Source organism: Clytia hemisphaerica, unplaced genomic scaffold (assembly GCF_902728285.1).
Source record: "Clytia hemisphaerica strain Z4C2 unplaced genomic scaffold, Clytia hemisphaerica genome assembly, whole genome shotgun sequence".
Classification (NCBI taxonomy): domain Eukaryota; kingdom Metazoa; phylum Cnidaria; class Hydrozoa; order Leptothecata; family Clytiidae; genus Clytia; species Clytia hemisphaerica.
Window position 1 is genome coordinate 133,566 of NW_027104598.1, and position 23,500 is coordinate 157,065.

Here is a 23,500-nt window from a genome sequence, read left to right on the forward strand (position 1 = left end):
GGAATTTTACGACCCTTAGCGGGACAAATTTGACCAATTTTGACCAAATTTCGATCTTTCAGGGGGTAAAAAATTGAAATTTTCCTATTTTTCCGGCCCTTAGTGGGACTGAAATTAGATTTTCTGATTTTTCCGACCCTTAGCGGGACTTTGGAAGTCCAAAAAGGTACCCTTATTAAGGGCGGCACATACCGTACCCTTTATTTGCCTGAGTACCCCCACCCCCGGGATGTCTGATATGGTCCCTGTTTTAAACAAAGGTTGGCGAGTCCAGTCAAAACACAGATTTTACCTGCAGCGTCCACGTTTTACTTCAAATTGAAACAAACCCGGGAACAAACCAACAACTCTCTGTCTGGTAGTTTTTGATTACTTCAAAGAAGTTAAAATGCCATATTAATTTATGGGACTCTAGGTGAGCGAAATGTGGTTTAATAAAATGTTTTATGCGAGATGAGCATATTTTACTGGTTAAATGTTAAAAAAGAAGTAGAATTTTGAGGAGCATTTCGTTTTTGGGAGACACCCCTCCCCCCTCTTGGTGCATCCGTTTTCGAGTTGACCCCCAGTGTTTTTGCTTTTAAACATTGTTATGTACAGGCTAGTTTACGAAATTGGTTAGAGTTTTTAAAAGGACAGCTCGCCCCGTAAATACCTGTACCTAGTTGTTAAAAAGATTTCTAGATTCCGAATGAGCATGCGCGGGCTCATCTAGAAAACAACTTTTCGTTCCCGCGTAGCTGACGAAAGATTTTTTTGACTTGGGGTGAAAAATATCAAATTTTTCCAAGATTAGACAATAGTTTACGAATATAAATTGGCAGAATGGCTGAAAATGTAGTAAGTGACTATCTTTCTTCATTATTTTCCAAAACAAGGCTTCTTTAAAACATTAAAATCAGACTTTGGTTTTAAAATCCTGAAATTTTTTTCTCGGTAAACTTTTCAGTTCCACTGCGCGGGTTTGTTTATGTTTAGATCACGTGACTAAGCAAGTTTTCCCGCGAATTGACCACGTGGTCTAAGATTGAATATTATTTCGGTTGACATCAAATGAAAACAAGCTGGTTGTCGGTCACCGCGCAAATGCTTTCACTTTCAAAACAAAATGGTGGAACAATTTTCTTTATTTTTCTAAGAAATTTCAAACCACACACACCCCTCCTTTTAAGACTATTCCATTCCATCAACATTAAAGCAAGTATATAATGAAATTCTATCTAAGTATAGGGACTCAAATTAGCCTTTAGTTTTGTTAAGTTTTTGAATAAAGAAATTATAATTTGGCTGCGGTGGTCACACAACACAAATAAGTTGTGTCCGCGTCCTCCGATCAACTCACTTTCCATCTCATAAATTTGACCCTTTCTAGTCGGAAAGTCTGAAAATCTGTCGGATTTTTTAGCGATCTTTATTCAAAAGAATTTTGTAGATTCAGTGTACACCATTTTTTTTTTAAGAAACACACTTTCAGAGTTTCAAGAAACACTGACTGAGGCTGTTTGGTAAAACTAGTCCAGACCCAATCAATCGAACTTGTCGAACCAATCGCACAATCAAACTAATCAAACTCCATCGAACGATTAAAGTTCGAATAAAAAATTAATCGAACTCTAAGATTTTTTAAAAGATTGTGAGTGTTCGATTTTAAGTTCAATCAATGGGTTTCGGTTCGATCAGTTCGATAAACCAATTTTGTTCAACAAGTTTTTGCTGCTCCGCCACCGTATATTAGCTTCTTTTCAAAGCCAAATTCGGAATGTAAATCGGGAAATTTAAATTCCGATAACGGATCACACACTTTTCCTGCATCCTTTTAGCACCAGAGGCGGTTTGTTGGGGCGTAGTATTCCGCAACTCGGCCGCCCGCGAAATCGCAACAGAGGGGCTACGGACTTTATTCCGGATAGACAAATATCCGGGTACAATAAACTTCATGGCAATCGTGTGCCAGGACAAAGTTTTAGGGGTTGGTGTAAATAATTTAAGATGCACGATCTAACGATTTACGATTCACGATGCGCTATCCATCATGCATAAAGTATGCTGATTATTCCTAATAATTATCATAAAACTTAAATTATATAACATAATTCTCAAACAATGGCATAATCTTTTCTCGATTTTGTTTACCACGGTAAATTTATGCGACAAAAAAGAAACAACTAAGTATATAATGGAACTACGAATAATTACGAACGTAAAATTATGAAAAAAACTAACTTGCATAATCATAATGTTGATAATGGAAGCTACCTTGTGAACATAATCTTACAATAGACAGAGAGTGAAAGTAATGCACAAGAAATATTTTTGCTCTCTCATAATCGATTATAGGAATTTCTTTCTTAATGCAAATAAAATAGTACAAACAAACAATATCAGTGAGGCTGGAACTTCGATTTTTGAGGATTGCGATTTTACCAGCTTTTTAGCAGTTTTTGCCTCGCTAAGCCAAATCTCGCAACCTCTTTACCTTTAAGGAAGATCGAAATTAGAGTTTTTCAGCGCTCCGAAAAAAACGCAAAGCAGAAATTTTTTCATCTTCACAGGATCGATTCTCAACAACAAAATACATCTTTGGGTCTTGGGTTTGTTTCTGACGTTTTTCCTTCAAAAAATGTCGATCACTTTCCTTTTCCCCTTGAGTGCGCGAGAAAAAAATGATAAGCTCGCATTCTCGCACGGGCGAATAAAGATGAGACGGCAATCTTGCACTGAGGGTGCTACTTAGTTTCCGCCCTATTTTGTGCCAACAATAGAATGGTCCAAATACGGGGGTATTCCAAATGATAAACAATGTCTTTCTGTAAGTGTTTATTTTTTGAGAGATACAAATAGTATATTTAATATTATTAACTTATTTATTTAAGTATTTTTGAGCCCAAATTTAAAAATCTGGTTAAATAACAAACAAATGATAGCAGTTCTGTTGTTCCTCAAACCCCCGGGAAAAGTTTTTTTGCGGACTTAGCTATTTTACAAATTTCAGAAAAGAACTCCCATAGGAATTCCGATACATAACCCGATTGGTTCATTTCGAAACGGCTTCAAGAAAGTCATAATGGCAGATAATTTTAAAAGTTTCTGTCTAAAAATATGTGTAATTTATCAATGTTGATGGTTTGTTGATTCTTTAAAGAAAAAAGATAACAGGTATAGCTTTTTCTAATCCTGGAATATTGAGGTTCCAGCTACACTGAATATGTTTTGCGGACCGTAATGTACGAAGCAAAAACTGGTGCTCTATTATGAGAAAGAATTTTCTTTCGGTAAACAATTCCCCTATTAATTAAAGTTATGAAAAAGAGAGAGAGGGTACAGAAGGTGAATGCACGTGGTTTTCACTTTCTTTTAATCTATGACTTATTTAAATATAATTTGTATAATCTTACATAAATGATGTTTTCAAAAGTAATTGAGTTTCAGCGAATGAAAGTTTGTAAATTGCCTAAATATTTAATCATAATTTGCATAATTACGCATGAATTAACATATTTTATGCACGGATCGCGAATCGTGCATCGCAAATCGTTAGATCGTGCATCTTAAAAAAACTTACACCAACCCAAGTTTTTGCAAGCGAGGGAGGATATGAGGATTTAATATCATCGAACTAATTGAACTTTTTACTTACCGAACTAATCAAACTCCTATTATTGTTTTAAAAATTGTGAGTGTTCGATTAATAATAATAATAATAATAATGACTAATATTTTAAGTGGCTGGCCATAGAATAATGAATCAGCTTTTAGGCAGCTGAGCCATTGTCTCCCCCAGGGGCCACTTGTATAACATAACAGAACAATAAATGGAACGATAACTGATTAAGATAATAAATAATAAATTTCTAATTGAAAATACGAGTTTTGAGTTTGTTTTTAAACGATAAAAGGGATTGACATTGTTTCATCTCTAAAGGTAGATTGTTCCACAGATGTGTGGTTGAGGTAATGAACGTTCGACTAGCAAAGGTGTTTTTGGCAAGAGGGACAACGACATTATTCTCTCTTGCAAAGCGAGTGCGGCGTTCATGTCGCTCGCTAGCAGGCTTTACCCGATCACACAAATATTTTGGCGCAATGTTCCGCATCCCTTTGAACATCATGAGCGTTTTATTGTATTCGACAATCTGATCAAATGTCTTATTGATGGGCATGGTTTTAGAGATGTTGTTCAGGAGTGAATCAAACTTGTTGTGATTTGCCTTTGACATAGTGCTCCAAGAATTGGAACAATATGTAATGTGTGGCATAACAAGAGCATTTATAAGCATTTTTTTCGTGTGGTCGTCAAGAAAGCTAGAGATGCCTTTTATCTTGTTTAGTTTGAGATAGGCTTTCTGGCGAGCACTATTGGCCTGGGCATCCCAGTTTAGGTTTTCATCAAAGATGACACCGAGATATTTCACTTTCTCCTTGCATTCAAGAGTGTCGCCTTGAAATTGGATAGGGACCAACCTCTTGCATTCCTTCAGTTTGTTTGCTCTTCCAAAATATATGACTTCGGTTTTGCCAGTGTTTACCGTAAGTTTATTTTGGCTGAACCAATGTCCGACTTCAGAGAGTTGGCCAGATAGATCTTTTCTAAGCCTCACTGGGCAGTCAGAACTGACAGCAATGATGGTATCGTCTGCGTAAAGATGGTGGAACACAGAAGGTCGAATACTTTGACCAATATCGTTTATGTAAAGGAGAAATAACAATGGTCCGAGGACCGATCCTTGTGGAACCCCGTATGCGCATTCGTTCATCATGTCCGAGCAAGTATCTTCTAGGAGTGTACATTGAAGACGGTCTGACAGATAAGATTCAAACCAGGAGAATGAGGAGTCCCTAAATCCATAGCAGAATAATTTCTTTAAAAGAATTTTATGATCTACCGTGTCAAAGGCCTTCTTGAGATCTACTAATACAGCCCCAACGCAACATACTTCCCTTTCGCAAGCTCTTCTAATATAAAGTCTGACACGCAAATAACTGCTGTATCAGTTGAATACTTGTTTCGGAAACCTGATTGAGATCGGCTAAGAATATTGGAATTTTCTAGAAAATCAGAGATCTGAGAGTGAACAACTTTTTCAAAGATTTTCATTGTTATTGGCAGTATTGAGATTGGCCTGTAATTGTTCACATCATCAGAGTCTCCTTTCTTAAAGACCGGGGTAACCCGTTTCTTTTTCCAACATTTGGGAACAGTGCCAGTAGAAAGGGAGAGGTTGAAGAGATGAGAAAGATAGAAAGAAATGATCGGCGATCCAAGTTTGAGTGCACGGACATTGATGCCGTCTAGTCCAGTAGCTTTATTGTTGTCAAGCTGTGATATAATTTTTTGGACTGTATGAATACTAACATTGGAGAATTGAAAATGATTCTCATTTACAGGCACAGATATATGTTCTGTATTAGAAAAATTAAAGGTCTCCCCGAGCTGAGACCCTACGGTGGCAAAGAATTTATTGAAAGTGCCTGCCATTTCTTTTTTGTCTGATATGTGCTTGTCTTCATGGGTCAGACTATGGGGTGAAACATTGTTAGATTTACTACCAGGTACTAAGCTTTGCAATGTTTTCCACAATTTACGTGATTTTGATTTATTTTCATTTATTGCTTTTTGGTAGTATTCTTTTTTCAAACGACTATTGAGCTTAATAACGGCATTTCTTTTTTTGGTAAACCTTTTCCACTCAACAGAGCCCCTCTCAGATCGAGCTGCCATTTTCCCAAGATAACCTCTCTCCTTTATCGCATCAAGTAGTACCTCGTTGACCCATGGAGGACTATCATGACTTATCCTTCTCTGAACCGTAGGAGCATGACGGTCAAGTACATCTAGCACATTGGTGTTAAAGATATCAGCCACCTCGTCTACATTAGTAGAGTTGAGCATATCAGACCAGTCGAGATTCCCTAGGTCTTCGAGAAAAGCCTCTTGGTTGAGGTTTTTGAAGGACCTGGTGGTTATGGTCCTTGGTTGTCTATTGATATTGGTTTTCTCTCTTCTTAGAAAAACAAGTGAATGATCACTTATTCCAATATTAGCAATAGAGCAATCCTTAGCATGAGGGCTATTTGAAAAAGCGAGATCAATCATCGTGGAAGAGTGTTCAGTCACTCGAGTAGGCGAGGAGACATACTGAGCGAGGACTTTGGATTTACAAAACTCAGAAATCAAAGACGATAAGTTATTTTTCTTAGCCATGTCGACATTGAAGTCACCGAGAATAAAAACTTCAGAATCCTTTCGAAGATTGTCAAAACACGAAGAAAGATACTGAGTGTACCTCCCGGTGTCTTCTATTGCCTTTGAGCATGGTGGTCGATATAGAGAGCAGATATAGATGGGTTTTGATTTTTTGAATTTAAGCTCAACCCATAATGACTCATGAGCTTTACTTGTAAGACGAAAATTTCTTTTAACATCCAAACGATTCGAAAAATAAATCATAGTACCACCACCATGGAGGGTGCGGTCTAGCCTACAAGGTAAATACCCAGGTATAGCGATTTCACTATCAGTGATTGTCGAGTCAATTTTAGTCTCATTCAAACATAGAATGTCAAATCTTTCTTGGTGAAGGAGAAGTTTTAAGAAATCAAGCTTCGACCTAAGGCCATTCACGTTTAAATGAGCTATATTGAGACTTGATTTTCTGAAGAGATTCAGAGGATCGATGTGGTCAGGCATCGTAAAATCATCCTGGTCTTCAATCTCTTCAACCTCGTGGAACGGGAGAGATTTAAAAATGCATGGTTGACATATGAAGGTAATGGTATCGTCAACCTGCATTCGATTGTAAAGCTTTTGAGAGACTTTTGCATGTGCTATATGGTAGGATGAGTCACACCCAGCACAAGAAACCATTCTATGGTTGATGGCAATAGTTTTCAAACAACCTTCACAGGTTATTCTAACAGGCCGAGGGCCTGGGTTGGTTTCAATATCACCAGATAGGAGAAGCAACATTAAAGTGTTCACTCGTAAAGGTTTTCCTCTGGAGATAACAAAAAGAGAGGCTAAGCTACCGACCTGACATGATGGAGGTTGCAAGTCGGCTTGCTGGAGAACATCAGAGGATTTTACATCATTAGTTTTAATTAAAATGAAAATCTTTATAAAGGGGGGGGGAGGACACTATGGATGTCGAACAACCAAGCGACTCACATTTTGGGGCTGGAAATGACCCGTACAATTTCCATCCCCCCCTCAAAAATTAGGCCCCCCCTTGCAATTTTTGCCTCACTAATCCAAAGAAAAGATTGTTTGATTGTACAGTCTTGTTTCTTTATTTCATGTTAAAGAAACAACACAATACAATCAAACAACTTATTTGAATGCTATACTGTATACAGTATATGGCCCCCAAAACGGAGACGGCCCCCAAAACAGAGGTTTTCATTAAAATGAAGATTCTGACTTTTAGATTTATCAGAATTAAACGATTTTTGTTTATTTTGAAAGAATGATGGTTATACTTAAAAATGAGCATGTTTTTGCTGGTTTGAGACGGATTCAAAATAACATATTTGCGTCTAAAGGAAATATTTTAACACCAAAATTAGATAAAAATTGCATATAACTCACTCTAGCTCCTTGGATATTGAAAATAAGTTATGAAAACGGGGTATAGGAAACTTTCTACACCTAATGCCGTTCAGAAAATGCAAATACATCTGTGACTTTAGAGGCTGGGTAAAAGATATAGCATCTTGAAAGTCAACCAGTATTTTGGAGCCCTAGAATCAGCATTGACAAAACCGAAAATTCTAAATATGAGAAAAAGCAAAAAATCTTGGAATTCTATTCCTATCACCTTGAGTTAATAATTTATAACAAAAAATTAACATTATATATAAAATTTTTCGCTGAATCAGCAAAAACGGCAAATTCTGTTATTTTTTTGCAAAATATAGGAGAAAAATATCTTTAAAGCTTAATATTTTCAGTTTCAGTTAAGCTTTTTTTCTAAAATTTTCACAGCTTATTTCATACATGAATGGAACTATTTTCAAAAGAGATTTGTTTTCAAAACCTTGATTAAGACGTTGTTAAATCAAAATTGTCATTTTGAAAATTTCTAAATTTTCAGTTTGGACTTTGCAATATTGAAAATCTTGAAATATTTCATAAAAATCATAAATTTTACATCCATCGGGTCGTAAATTTAAGGGAAAACACAAATATGTTCATAGTTTTTCCCCCTTTTACCACCTGGCTTAATAATTTGATTTTAGCTACACCTCCGTTTTGGGGGCCCCAAACCTGCATTTTGACAACCAGGGGTATACTGTAAAAATTTTATCAAATAAATTTATGCCCAAAACCCTCTAAATCATATTTCAAAACTATGGTCAAAATTTTGTATTCATATCTTAAAGATATCTCGAGAAATCGCTAAAATTTCAAACCTCCGTTTTGGGGGCCATTAGAAAAAAGCTACCTATCTTTAAGCGATTGAAAAATATTGTTGAAATTGAAAATTTTGAAAAAGAACTTCCAGGAAATAAAGTAGAGATGTTAAAGGTTTTCATGCAGCAAAAATTTTTGTAAAATCTCTTTTCCTCTAGATTTGAGAGAAGCTTCAAATTTGATCGCCGTTTTGGGGGCCACATACTGTATGAGTGATATACTAAACCATTATCTGGGTATTAAACACATAATTTGGCCAACAATAAGCAAAAACTTAGCATTTCACTATTTCACGTCAGATGCTAATTATTGCTCACTTTTAGTCCATTTGACCAAAGTAAATACAATTTTGATGGGTAAAAGGGTTAACAAAGCATCTAATAGTCAAATAGTACCTAAATTACCCATTAAATGATAATAATTTTTTAATTATTGCAATTTCAAAACTGAAAGGTATCTTTGTAAGTATAAAAATTGGTCTTCTGCTAAATTTCAGCTCATAAAAGGGCCCTAGAAAGCTCTAAAGTGACTTAAGTGACTTTTTCTATATTCTAATGTGTCCCAAATATCCATTCCATATTATTGATACCATAATACTTCTGCATTGATTTGAGCCCTAATTCAGGATTGACCATAAGCTGATACTTGGTAAAAAAATTGTTTTTACATTTCTCTATCATGTGAACAGTTCAGTTGTTCACGTGCTAGGAACAAAACATCTCTGTATATAAGACTAAATATTTTGAATTATTTCTCATTGTTGCAAATAATGGTTTAAAGCGTCTCTATGGCTTGTACTAGCTACTCCAGGTTCAAATCCCCTCTGTTTCTCAAGTCTTGTTCAGTTCATATTTTTATTGGCTGGGCCTTCATGCCCTCTGGGCTTCTTGTTTAAGTATATTTATGAAAATCGAGGTATCAACAAACATCAACTTTTGCCAACTAGCTGAGAAATAGTAAGAGGTTTTGTAGTTTGCGATATCTACTGAGCCTTTATGCCTTATGGGCTTCTTGTTAGTTTTCCATACAAATAATGGTTTCCCAAGAGTACTGAAATAAAAACAATTAAAAAACATGTCCTTATTTTCTCAGAGATACAAAATAGTATATTAAATGTTATTAACTTATTTATTTACGCATTTTATAGCGCAAATGGCTAAATAAAATACAATGATGCAGGGATTTTTCCAAGCACCAAGCAATGCCTCCGTTTTTACTTTCAAATTGACTTTTTAACAAAGGCGTAAGCCGCGATATCAGAGGCTGGGGGCGCTTTGAGCCCCCTGTGGGTCCAGGGCTAGCCCTGGTGGGGGGTTCAGAAAGCTGAGCATATTTTTGTCTTAACTAGCACTTTAAAACGGTTAAAATTGAATGAATTTATAGAATTTATCAATGAACTCAATTTGAATTCAGTTTAATGCCACCGTCTAACGGGGGCATTTGGGTGCTTGGAAAAAACACTGAATGATGGCAGTTCTGTTTTTTCCTTAAACCACAAGGAAAAGTTTTTTTGGGGACTTAGCTATTTTACAAATCTCGGAAAAGAACTTCAATATGAATTCCTATTGAAGAAGATCATAACTTCAAGAAGGTCATAATGTCAGATAATTTTAAAATTTCTGATAAGGAAATGTGTGGAATTTATTCGATGTTGATGGCTTGTTGATTCTGTAAAGAGAAAAGAAAACATGTATAGCTTTTTCTAACCAAGGAATATCGAACAAATATTTCTGGAAATGGAGGGTAACAAAGTTGAAGGCTGAAACTTTTAGTGGGGTCGTTTAGCATAATTTACAGGGGAAAAAATAAGATCTAGCTGAAAGTGAAAACTTTCTCCAGACCTTCTCTATAGGATGGTTATGCCTCAGGAAAAAATCCCCTAAAATCCCACTGGTGGAACATCCCTTTTTGGGACATTTTTTCTTTTTTCCCCAGGCAAAACCCTGAGGGCGAAATTTTTTGAAAATTTCAAACTCATTTTCAGACATTATCAAGTATACCATTCGAAAGCTCTCGAAAAACTATATAGAAGACTTTTAAACAGGTATAGCCAATTACATTACCTAATTCAAGATAATTCACGCAGAAGATGCTATTTATGGTCAATTTTAGACCGAAATGTGGCGAAAAGTGGAACTTGCAAAAAAATAACCCAAAAAAACTTGATGACCTTTAAAATACTGAGAAAAAAAATCCCTAGACACCCTGTCAGGTTACAGGTCATGGACACAGGTCACAGGTCATACAAACTACAGACCAGAAAATTGTAACACACTTGTAACATAATGATTCATAGCACGTTTCTGAAAATATTGTATAATAAAAATGTTACATACAAAATATGCTATTTGGAAGATTAAGTGACAGACTATCATGTTTTTTCATCACGTGCCAACCTGCCCTCTAAAATTTTGCATACCCACGTGCGCTCAAAATTTTACCTAGACTTTCTACTAAATAAATAAGTGCTTACTTTTCTCATTAGTTACAATTCATAATGCCCATCTATTTTCTTGTTCTCATGGAAGGCATGAACGAAACCAGTTTGCTTTTGTCAGTATCCATTTCATAACATGGCTATAACTTTAACAATATATCTTATTCTAAGAAAGGAGGAAAGAAAAAAATTCATGATTACATGAACGATTTTTTATAAGAATATTGTTTTTTGACTAAGGATGAACGAGCAATATCAACTATATTTTATAGAAGTTGTTCTGATAAAAAGAGTGGGGCTACAAGAGAAAGCGAACAAAAATGGAATTGAATGGAGCAAATAAAGTCCTATATAATTGTTGTACCAGAGTTAGTAAAAATTTTCTATCTTTATCAAAGTTGTATTATTTTTTATAGGATGAAAATACACTTTTGTTAGTTTTGCTTTCAAACTTGCTTTAGAGATTTTATTGATTTTATTGATTTCATCCTACAACTCGATCCATATCAAAAATAGGGAAAATTATTTCTCCCGTTTTACTATAGAAAGTCAAAACGGAAGTAAACTTTTTAAGTCGAAAATTTCGCCTAATATGAATGAATTGCATTTTCCTAATGCAGTATCGTCTATTATTGTTGGTTATCATATAAAGAAGTTTTTTGTAAGAGAAATAAATAGGCTCTTATTTCGCTCTGTTGTCATTGTTGTCAAAATCTAAGGTTCCTCTTCTTATCTTCAGCTAATGAGTCTTTCCTTTATTTCCAAATAAATAGGCCCATTGATTTCATCAATTTCTGTTAATATTTCATTTTTTTTAATTCAGTTGTTTATTTGGTACAATAACGTCTGCAAAGATGATCATTTTAAATTTTCATCTGGATTGAATACACCAAGAATCTCCCAAAATTACGTCTAAATCTGAAAATCACTGATTTTGAGAAACTCATATCATATCAACTCTTAGTGTGTACTAGCCTAATAACCTTGATCAGATCAAGAGTTTATTCAAGAGGAAATAGAATACCAAATAATAGAAGTACCAAAAATTAAAAAAAATTAAGGACACGCAAATTTTTAGAGGGCACGTGGACACGCAAAATCTTTGAGGGCATGCAGGCACGTGGGCACGTCAAAATGGTGGGCACGCGGAAAAAATTAGGGCACGCAGACACGCAGGGCACGTCATTTAGCAGACTCCTTTGGTAACAAACTGCTTGATGAACTTCCCATAAAGCTCTATAACTCTAATAGAGTATGTATAATAACATGAACACCAAAATACAAATATTCAACATGAATTGAAACTTTATGAAGTACTTTAGCTAAACATCAATTTGCCAGATTGAACAGAATTTTTACAAGTGACAATAAAAATTTCATAAGTCTCTCTATCTGTCAATATATTTTGTACTAAGAGGCCCTAGGACCCATTATCCGTACATCAGTAATGATGTTTGTGAAAGTAAACTGAACTCTTAGGAAAAGAATTATTAAGAAATAGATAATCTCAATCACGTAGCCAGCTATTTTGTATTAACCTGACATCAGTCTGTGTCTGTATAGGAAATCAGTTATCAGTTATATCAGGCAATGTTAGCAAATTTTGCTATGTTTACAATAAATGACAATTAACTTAGCAATAACCATGATTACTCAAAGTAACAATTTCATTTTTATTTTTAGATCAAACAGCAAATTCCAAGTCTTAAGAATGAAACAAAAGGTAATTAGTTGTTTGCATTTTTTCTCATGATGTAACGGGAAACAGTTTTTTGTTGAGGGGGAAAGTTATTCTTCCCTTTTTGAAAATTTAGTTTTGCTTATCTTCATAAATTTGAATTTGCAAGCAAAGCAAACAGAATTTGTTGTTAAGGGACTGGAGAAAAACTTGTTAGTTTTTTCAAAATGTTATGATAGTGCTTAATTTTAACAAGAAGTCTTTCATACAATAAATTTCAAAATGATTTTACATTGTACGCCAAAATAAGTTAAAACAGATGTATTCACTCTGTATTCAACCCAAAAACTTGAACAATTTTATTTTTCATTAATATGATGATTTACTATTTACTATTGTTCTCAGACTGTATCATTTGAACATTCCAGGTGTGTGGTCAGTCACACTCCTAAAACGTTGATTTTAGTAATTTAGGCGTGTGATAAGAAGTGCTATAAACAACTTTTAGTTGTGAAACTAACTTTATGGGGTGTGATTGATAGCACTCCTCAGACATTTTAGGTGTGTGTGGAGGTGCCTCAAATGATGTAGCCTGTTCTGTGCTATTGTGAATTGTTCTTTTTTCAGAGGAGAATGATTTTAGGTGTATGGGGAGGTGACTTGAATGGTGTAGCCTGTTCTTTGCTATTGTGAATTGTTCTTCTTCCAGAGGAGAATGATTTTAGGTGTGTGTGGAGGTGCCTCAAATAATGTAGCCTGTTCTGTGCTATTGTGAATTTTTCTTCTTTCAGAGGAGAATGATAAGGAGTTTGAGTTGACAGCGGAGATGATGATTGATGAGGAAGACTACGAGGGAACAATAGATGAAGAAGAAGATATGGATGATGAAGATGATGATGAAGATGAACTTGCTGATCTACAAAAGGTATTCATTGAGAATTCTGCTTTCCTAGGGAGGGGTCTTCATTTTGCTGATCTACAAAAGGTATTATCTCATCGAGAATTCTGCTTTCCTAGGGAGGGGTCTTCATTTTGCTGATCTTCAAAAGGTATTATCTCATCGAGAATTCTGCTTTCCTTGGGAGGGGGTCTTCATTTTGCTGATCTACAAAAGGTATTATCTCATCGAGAATTCTGCTTTCCTTGGGAGGGGGTCTTATATTATATTATGTTATATTAGCGAATTTATGTATGTGTGTTTTTCTGTGATGAAGACTTAGCTTCTGTTATGACTGGATGCTGATTGACTGAGGGTGATGGTAAATCAGCACTTTTACTGTCCTCAATTTTTTGGATCTGAAATGCAGTTATGCCAAATCGCTTCAGTCACCTCATCGTCCTCAAAAGTGCAAAATACATGAACTTGTAATTATCTCATTGAAAGTGCTTTCATTTTTTTCTTGAGAGGGGACCTTTATAGGATTTTAATTTCTGCTTCGTGTATTTGCCCAAAACCTTTGTTCTTATCTATCCTTACGCTACACTCTGGAAAACCCAAAAAAACTTACTGCATTACTTCGAATAAACGCTACCCCCTCCAGTAAACGCCTCTCAACGCCCCCTGCTCCAGCCTGCTCTAAAGAATCTCTTAGAGTTCAAACTGAATGAATAAAAAATGACAAGATTGAATCTATGTGAGAAAATGAGAATAATGAAAAATAATGAAAGTATTTTAGAGAAGAATAAAGCAAATCTAAGTTAATAAATTAAATAAATTCTTACCAACTTGCCAGGAATTATGTGTGGTGTGAATGTTCTGTCCACGAAAGTAAAATTTAAATTGATGTTGAAAGTTTGATTTGCAGACTTGATTTTGAAGGTTTAATTTGAAAATTTGATTTGAGTTGAGTTCACATTTTCCCTCATGATGCCTCAATAGACAATTAATTGATATGAAAATTGAACTGATCCGAAAGATCTGAATGTAATTTTGAAATACTACAAAAATGCCTAAGGTATAAATGATACAAAGAAATTATTAAATAGTTTTAATTGTTTTTGCGCGTCATAAATATTTGTTATATTTAAATTTGCGCATTAAATAAAATGACGTATGCGATTAAAATGATATGACTTTTTGCAGTCATTAGGGACGCGTGCGCCTAACATTGGTCATCAATGTATATTGTGTGGTGTATGTAGCCCTTAAAAATGAGGGTCACCTTAATCTCCAGAGTGACTCCTAAACCTGTGTTTAGCCATGACAATACATCTGTCAACTGGTCACAGTGCAGGTCCTCTATACAACTGGTTTACAGTAAAAAGCTGTAATGTCAGCTTTCTGCACTGAAATGGTTGGATTATTAAAGAATTGGATACCTTTATGATTCTTCTTGTCAGCCACCATCATTCCTTTGAAAAAGGGCAATGTCTATTATCAGCACAGGTCTCTATTCAAAATGTTTAGCTATTTTAAGTATGATTAAAAATTGCCATGCGACTAATTAAAATTTTCTCTGAGAGACACCGCACCGCAAAAAATAAGACTCGAGTTGATTTTAACTCAAAAAGTATTTTTTAGAAATAAAAAATCGAGTCGAGTGACGTCATAATTTGCACTTTAATGACGTCATAGTTTAGCTAACTCGAAAATTGTTAACTCGAAGTTTTCTTACTGGAAGATTCCGAACCTTCCGCAATTGTAAGTTTTATTTTCTAAGATTCAAAATCAATGGTTACATTAGGGAAGATGGATTTTGCATGATTTTTTCAAATGAGGATTCGGGCTGTGTCCAAATTTTATGTTCCTTTCGCCCTAAGATTTTTAGATCTTCTTGAACGTTTCTAGAAACTTTATCTCTCAGAAAGCTTAAAAACTGTTAAAGGTCTATCAGTTTTATAGTCCTATATTTCTGATTGAACAAGGGAAGGCTCCTATTCGGAACAGTAATCAAAAGCATGATTTATTATGTCAATGGCAATTTCTTTCTTGTTTGCATCGGATTAGTCAAAACAATCTCTTTATCCATCAAAAAACGTCAAAATGCTTGGGATGAGTTTTAATACACCGTTTAGAGAAGTACTCCAAAAGGGGTACAGCATTGCCAATCGAACAATTACCAGCAATGACCAAGAATTTATTCCAATCGTGACACTGTTATAGATTCATTGATAACATCATAATAAAGTCCACTGAAAATATCTTCTTGTTTCAGGAAGGGGACATGCCAATCGAACAATTACTAGCAATGTATTATCAGAACGGAGACCAAGAAGCTGCTACAACAGAACCTACAACACAGCCAACAGTGAAAACGGAACAATCAGGTGAAGGGACTACAATTGAAAATACAAATAATGGTGATGTTGGAGAGAATCAAATGAATGGAAACATTGATGAATCTGACGATCCGTTTCAAAATCAACGAATAACAAGAGGCCGTAAGTTGTTTAAACTCAGTGTTAGAAGTTCTACTGTTGTACACGAATTTCCATTCAAAAACTATATTGCATTGGGATGTTCCATTAAAAACAATACAAGGGGGGGGGGGTTGGACGAACCTTTTCAAGTCAAAAAAGAATTATTAAAAATGTGTGGATACTCCTGGAAAATGGCAAATTTTGCAAAAATACCTGTGGAATAATCATTTTCATACCTAAAAGTGAGGGTGAACGAAGTAAAATCAGTCTTCTACCCCCTGGTTATTTTAGAATAACTTTTTACCCTCTTGGAAAAATGAAAAAACACTCCCTGGAAATTTTTCTCAGATTTCTCTCTGGAAACGTTCGTCCATCCCCCTTTAAGGATATAAAATGGAATGACCCATTGTTACATTGTTACAATATAAGAATGGTGTTTTTCCATTTCATCATAGATGTTGTCAACTATTTTGGAAATCATCCTAAAATATTCTTTGGGCATTCTTGGGTTGGGATTACACACCTAAATGAATAAAATGTCATTTTGTGAAATTATTGAGCCATACTGTGGATAATTGGCAATTGCAGTTTATATCTCTAGAAGTAGCATTCTTAGCTCTAGTTTAGACGGCCTACTTTTTGCCCTGCCTATTCTAATTGTGAATTGAAAAGTGGGCAGAAGATTGACTGTCTAAAATCAATACATTGCTCTCTTTTGACGCCAATGCAATGTCTTCTTTCAATCTACTCCAAGTAAAGATTTTAACTGCCAACCTAATGCCCACCTCTTACTATCTCTAACAATTAAAATAGACAGGGTGAAAAGTGGGCCGTCTAAACTAGAGCTTAAAGCTCTGTCGCCGAATTCCACGATGGTGATATTCTTAGCATATCCTTAACATTTTGGCCAATTTCACCATGAATATTCTTATAAAAAAGCATGTATTGCCTTCATGTCTCAACGCGTTTACGCATTAATTAAATATATAGAGTTGAAGTCATTGGTTCCCTTAGTAAATTCGAACCCAATCCCTTTTTTATACGGCTTTTAATGCAAAGTTTGAGAAGTCGGATTTCATGTCAGTTCTTCAGTGAAAAAGCAGTTGATTATGTGAAAAGTTTCAATCTCTAAAATCACCTTAACCCCCCCCCGATTTGATGACTTTCCACGTCATCCAAAGTACTGAAAAGCTTAACGTTAGAAAAGCATCTGAACACGGAGAAGTTTTCCTTCGTTCTCCCTTATTGTTTGAATGAATTATAGAAAGATTCGAATATATAATTGACGTTCGTCTGTTAGGATTAGAAAACGTTAACTTGACTGTAAAATTTTATATTTTTACAGTAGCAGCATTGAATTCACAATACTTTGACGAGGATTATTCATCAGATGAAGACTACCAACCTACGGACCCTCCCATCGATGATTGGAAAAAGGTATGCTGTTCTGAGTGGGCTGTTAGCTACTTTTTCTAATGCTCACGTCAAATCATCTCATAAGCTACAATTATGGACAAAATGGATTTCCCGGCGACATTTTAAACACCACAAATGATTTTTAAGCGTCTTAAACTACAGTTGGAAAATAGAGTTTTAACTCTGAGTTTTAAGACCTTAGTATCCCAGGATTTAAAAGCTCAAATTTGCTCGAATAAGGCTTGGCATATAGCCTAGAAGCCACCGAACCCCTCTAAATCGAAATATTCAATGAAAGAAAGTGGAAGTGCTAAAATACCAAATTTCCCCCCAAACTTTAAATTTTGAAAAACGTTAAAATACACTAAAATGTCAATATATTTTGACCATAATTGTACTCGTGTTATTTCAATTTTTTTTTTCACCGTGTTGAGAAAAATTTGGTTTTCCTCGTTTCCATGCTCTCTGGTTTGATTTAAGTAAACTTACCATTACGAGACACTTACACTTTTATATTGCTGAAATGAAGACATTCTATTGCATTTTCAAAGGCCCATAAATGAAGACATTGTAACGTCAGTTCGTTACTTTTTAAACAGCAATAAAACTCTTTGAAAAAACATACAGTTTTGGCTTGCTAGACATTTTCTACCGTTTTACACGCTTTCATGATGGTAGTTGTTACCAGATCTAACGGGCTTTACGAAGAGGTGTGTTGGCTTGGGCATTACTTTTGCATAACCATACCATTTTTTGAAATTTCTGTTTGCTATACGAGAACAGTTTTAGGAATACCATTTCTTATTACTTTCTTTTTACAGGAAATTCAAATCGGAGACAACCATCAAGCTGAAGTAGATGAAGGGCTCACTGTATATTCCAAAGACGAGAAAAGTAAGACCCGTCACCATTTTTTTTTTTACTCAACATGACCCTACATTATTCATATCATTGACTTGAGAAAGATCCTTAATCCCCCTTGATTTGCAATATTTTTAATATGATTTTCGTGGCCCAGAGCCGTTACACCGAAAGAAATTGTGCATTTTGGCGGAAGCAAGGCAAACAATTTAGCGTCTGAACTGGGGTGAGGGCTTTCAAGGGGCCGGTATTGACCGATATTCCGGTTTTTTCATTATTTGGTACCCCGCACTGACTGAAACCAGTGAATATTACCAAGCATTCAAAACTATCCAGTAATATCAAGAGTGATATCATAATCTTTTTTACTTTCTTGATATAGCTTTAGATGCTGGCGATAAACTTTTGTGGACACCATCGGTTATTTCACCTGAAAAATGTAAGTGGTTTTGTCTTTGTTTGAAAAAGCAAAACTGTGCGCTTAATCTTCAAATCTTCAAATCTAAATTTCGGTCTTATATACCTATGTTGTTATAATTGTTGTGACCGAAATATAGAAGACCAAAAAATAAAGGATTTTCTCATAGTTTTGTTGGACAATTTGTACTGGTTTAATTCTTTTAAAATCAAAACCCACTAATTGAATTCTCTCTTTATAGTGACTTCATATTTGGACTTGGTTTATAAATTATCAGAATTTGGATCACAGCGCTCAGACCGAGACGATGAACAGGTTAGCTTTGATCGTTTTACATTCCATTGTAATATGCTGCTCTCCCCCTCCGTTCAAAGCAAGTGAGATTTTTTATATTTTACAGTTTTCGTTTCGTCCGCACAGCTTAAACTTCGCGTTGGTAATAATATGTTATTGTTTCTCGTCTAATCGTGTGAAAAAGATATTTTCATCAGAAAAACTTTCACCTCCCAGACACCTCCAGCGGCAGGATGGTGGGGAAGCACTCTCATACTTAACTTCGTTATTATACACGGGGACTTCTCTATAAACGATACAAACTTTAAATTTTAAGTGAAGTTGCTAGTACGCTGTTCATGTTATAGATAATTTTTTCTTTAGGCATTGTTTACTCTCTTGCAAACTCGTGATGTAAGTGCAGCCTTAAAGAAACGACACGAACAGGATAGACAACCACCTGATGTCAGCCTGTGGTCAGAAGAAGAATGCCAGAATTTCGAACAAGGTATCTTAGCTTAATCTTATTTCTGTAATGTACTGCTGATTGTTGCGAACTCAACAAATTAGTTGAGAAGAAAATAAATAAAGTGTTACTGATGAATTATATTCCAACCATATATTTCAGTGACGCTATCTACATTACATAAAAATAAAACTTGATCAACTTACGAGTCAACTACTGTATTAAATCCGCCCTTTAAACCGCCCTCTTTTCAGTGCTACACCTAAATTTTGAGTTCAGAAATAAGCACCGCTCTATAACAAGCACCGAACCTTCAAATGGTGTGTGATTAACTCAATGAAAGTTTCGGACAGTTTTTGATTGGGTTATGTATCTTTCGGACACATTTTCATTTAAAACTTTCCCCTCTTCTTTCTTTATAGGACTTCGTGTATTCGGTAAAGATTTTCGACTGATACAAAAGAATAAAGTACAGACCAGAACGGTCGGTGAAATAGTTCAATTTTATTATCTTTGGAAGAAGACAGAACGACATGATGCTTTTGTCACGCAAACAAAACTTGGAAGGAGGAAATACACTTTACCAGGAATAGCGTAAGTAATCTTATTACAGTTGACTTTCTCTATGGTTAGATCATCAGTAAAGCAAGAATCTTAGCAAATCAACAAGAAAAACATTTTTACTTCATTTTTAAATTACTCATCATAAAAGATAATTTCTATTTCTACTGCTATTTGGTTAAGCTGCAGTAGGCCATTTTTGCGACTATCGGCGCTTCCAATGAGATGCCGTCAGCACATTTACCTGACTACCCGATTCCCCTCACATGACATGGGTTGACCCAGGCCAAAGTTCGTTTACTTGCCAATTGAACTGCTGCAAGTAGGAATCATGTACAGATTCTAAAGTTTATGACCACCACTACGGCAACTGATCACTGTAAATCGAAGTTTAAAATTATTCATATTGAGATCTAGAACTTCACTTAGGCGAAAAAAAAATGTAGTGTTTCGGAAACCGGCCCGGTGAAAAAATTTTTTTTTGACCCGGCCGCAGACTATGGGTTCATCTTTATGGTTCATCATAAAGAAAATCAAGTTGACCGTGCAATGCTATCAAACGCCGTTTGGTTAAGATATTCCCGCTTGTAAATCAAGTTTCTGTTCGTTAGTAGTTGATACATTAGTATTCAGGGCTTACATCATACTGTTTGTACATAAAAGTTATCTTTATAGTTCTTTTTTAATGATCTTAAGTTATAAAAAATAGCAACAAAAATTTCTTTTTCCGGCTAGCCGCATGAAAGCTTTTTTCCTTCACCCGCATTCCGGAAACACTACATTTTTTTATATTCGCCTGACAGGAAATTTTTTAAAATAGCTTAGACATACTCTTCTGAAACCACAATTGAAATTTCTTTCGTACGTTTTAGGGATATGATGGGTCGTTTCATGGAAGAGAGTGATCCTTTATTTACCAACCAACCGATCAGTCCGACCGGCGACGAAAATCACTCAACAACGCATTCAAATCACTATAGTAACCACACAACAATACAAGACGGTGCACAGTCATACAATAATACAAACAATATAAATAACGTACAAATTAAAACAGAACAACATTTAACGGACTATCAACATCAAAAAGAGAATCAGTACGGACGATCGAGCTACGCACCTAATTACGCACAGTCCGTATCACAGTCAAGAGCGGCCGACGAATCTTGGCGGACCACGCAGTCTCCAATTTCGATGACCAATTGATGGGTGAACGTTGTAAAGTTTTTTGTACGTATGTTTGTGTGTATCTGTTGTGTATATAATGAAATCAAGGGTTGAATCTCATAATGCACTGAAACAAAGATAAATTGTGCTGGTATGAAATGCTTACGTCAACCCTCGCTACGATTCGTTATATGCACGCATGCGCATCAACCAAGCTATGGGAAAGTGACGATTTACATCGATGGGGAGATAGTAAGATCTTTTGCAAATACCGTTAAACAGCATGTCAAACATCTGGCGTTTCTTGGTTAGAGCTATGATAGAGTGGCTTCATTGAAGTGTTTTTCGTTAGATGGATCACAGATGATTTGATGATGACATTGGATGTTTCACAGTTCTAATGCACGGAGTTCTTGTTAAAAAGAACCATTTTTCTCAGATTCTGTCAAATGCTAGGATTTGCGCATTATGATAGGGGAAGCTGCTTTTTCTACGGTCAAGGTCTACTTTTCTCAAAATTATTCATTTTCCTTATACCTTAATTCACTTGGTCAGGTTTAGGAAACCAAGAAGCCTTTCGACATTTGGACTTTAAACTTTTTCAACAATTGCCGTTACAGGGATACCATTGTAACGGCAAGATGAATCTCTCAAAAAGAAATATTACTTTTGAAGTTTTCATTCAGAACAAAGTTCTTTTGTGTCTCAGCGAGGTACAAATGAGGCTTTTCCGTGTCTAAAATTCAACAAAATTATACCAAATTTGAAGAACACCTGCCTGGTTGTTTAAAGTCCGTTTCATTCTGAGACAAAAATATGTTCAGTTACCGTTTTTCTATAGAGTATTATTTTTATGTAATTCAAATGTTGTGGTGATATGAATACCAGGAATTATTATGAATACCAGGAACTGTTTCTGGCATACCATTCATCACATATAAAAAAACGAGAAAAAAATTGTGACTGCCTGTCACTCAGTCAAGTTCAATTTCCACCTCATTATAAAAAGTATTTTTGATATGCGTAAGTCAAGATCTACGTTTTTCAAAAAAAAACAAACTAGAAATTGTTGCTTATTTTTTCCAAAAAGAGACCAAATTCTGGACCCATTGGGTGTTTCCGATTTATCGTTAAAATAACCTCCTTCCCAGCTTTACCGTTACTTGGTCTAATGTCGACACCCCTCCTCTAATTCCGATACCTTTTTATCAGCTGAAATTTATAGAAAGGTCAAAACTGTTTTTCTTTGCTTAGTGGTCAGAGAGGAATAATCCTTTGTTAATCAGTGATTCAAGCTTTCATATTATTCCTGTCTCTAAAGAAGGGTGTCGGAATTAGACGAGGGATGTCGATAATAGACCAACTTACGGTATCGTTGGCAGTTTTCTGTTACTTACTGATGGCGTCAGATGATGTGTCTATCCGTAATACAGTTAAAGCTCGGTATACACGACGGAACGAGGCTGATAAAAAGAACGGAAACGTTATCTTAACTTTTTGGATATCATGAATCTCAGATTTGTTGTTTATATTTTTTTGTTGTTATGTGATGCGACTCGTTACAACCAACAATCATATGAAATTTGATGTTTTATTTTAAAAGAAAGATTTTATTACTTGTCAACTATTATTAATATCTACTACCTATACCCATTTAATTTATGGAAAAAAGAAGCATTTTTTTATATACATTCACATGTTTCATATCGTCAATTTTAATTTAACCCTTTGACTTTCCAGGGGACACTTAGTTCGTTCACGAATTGTCAAGAGAGTAAACGGAACCCCACCATTTTCATTTAAATTATGAAACTGATTATGTATAGACTTTAATCATTCAAACTTCGTAAGGGCTTAGGATTGTAACACAGCTATTCTGAACGGGACAAGCTGGAGTTTTTACAAGCTCTTATTTGATTTGGTTGGTCATTAAGATGTAATAAAAGAATCTTATTACTTTTTCTAAAGAACGCGAGATGACCTATTGTTTTGAATAACCAATTATATGAGCATCTTGTAAAAACTTCAGTACAACTGGTTTACATGAAGTGTTTAAACCGTTTGACTATTCTCAACTTCAGTTGAGCTATAATCTGAGAATGTCTGTATGTATGTATGTCCGTCCGAAAACTTTAGGGCAGGCTGGACACTTCAAAAAAGGTCGGATTTGGCTGAAATTTGGCACACTTGATCCTTGGGTGAATATCTGGGGGTGTTTTTTTCATTTTTTGAAAATTTTGATTTTTGGGGCCTGGGGACGAGTTTTTCGCCAAAACGAGGCTAAAACTTTGGGGCAGCCTGGACACTTCAAAAAAGGTCGGATTTGACTGAAATTTGGCACACTTGTTCCTTGGGTGAATATCTGGGGGTGTTTTTTTCATTTTTTGAAAATTTTGATTTTTGGGGCCTGGGGACGAGTTTTTCACCAAAACGAGGCTGGCAGCCTGGACACT

At 35.3% G+C, this 23,500-nt stretch overlaps 1 protein-coding gene across 1 annotated transcript; it reads left to right on the forward strand.

Annotated features, from left to right (window-relative positions):
- The first annotated feature begins 673 nt into the window (after positions 1-673).
- LOC136824093 (mesoderm induction early response protein 1-like) lies at positions 674-22,213 on the forward strand. The gene is made up of 11 exons (XM_067080254.1): positions 674-840; positions 12,531-12,570; positions 13,317-13,450; positions 15,681-15,906; positions 17,231-17,322; positions 18,123-18,195; positions 18,545-18,601; positions 18,822-18,895; positions 19,238-19,361; positions 19,742-19,913; positions 20,753-22,213. The coding sequence occupies exons 1-11, from the start codon at positions 826-828 to the stop codon at positions 21,084-21,086; spliced, it is 1,341 nt and encodes a 446-aa protein (XP_066936355.1). The 5' UTR covers positions 674-825; the 3' UTR covers positions 21,087-22,213.
- Positions 22,214-23,500: the final 1,287 nt, after the last annotated feature.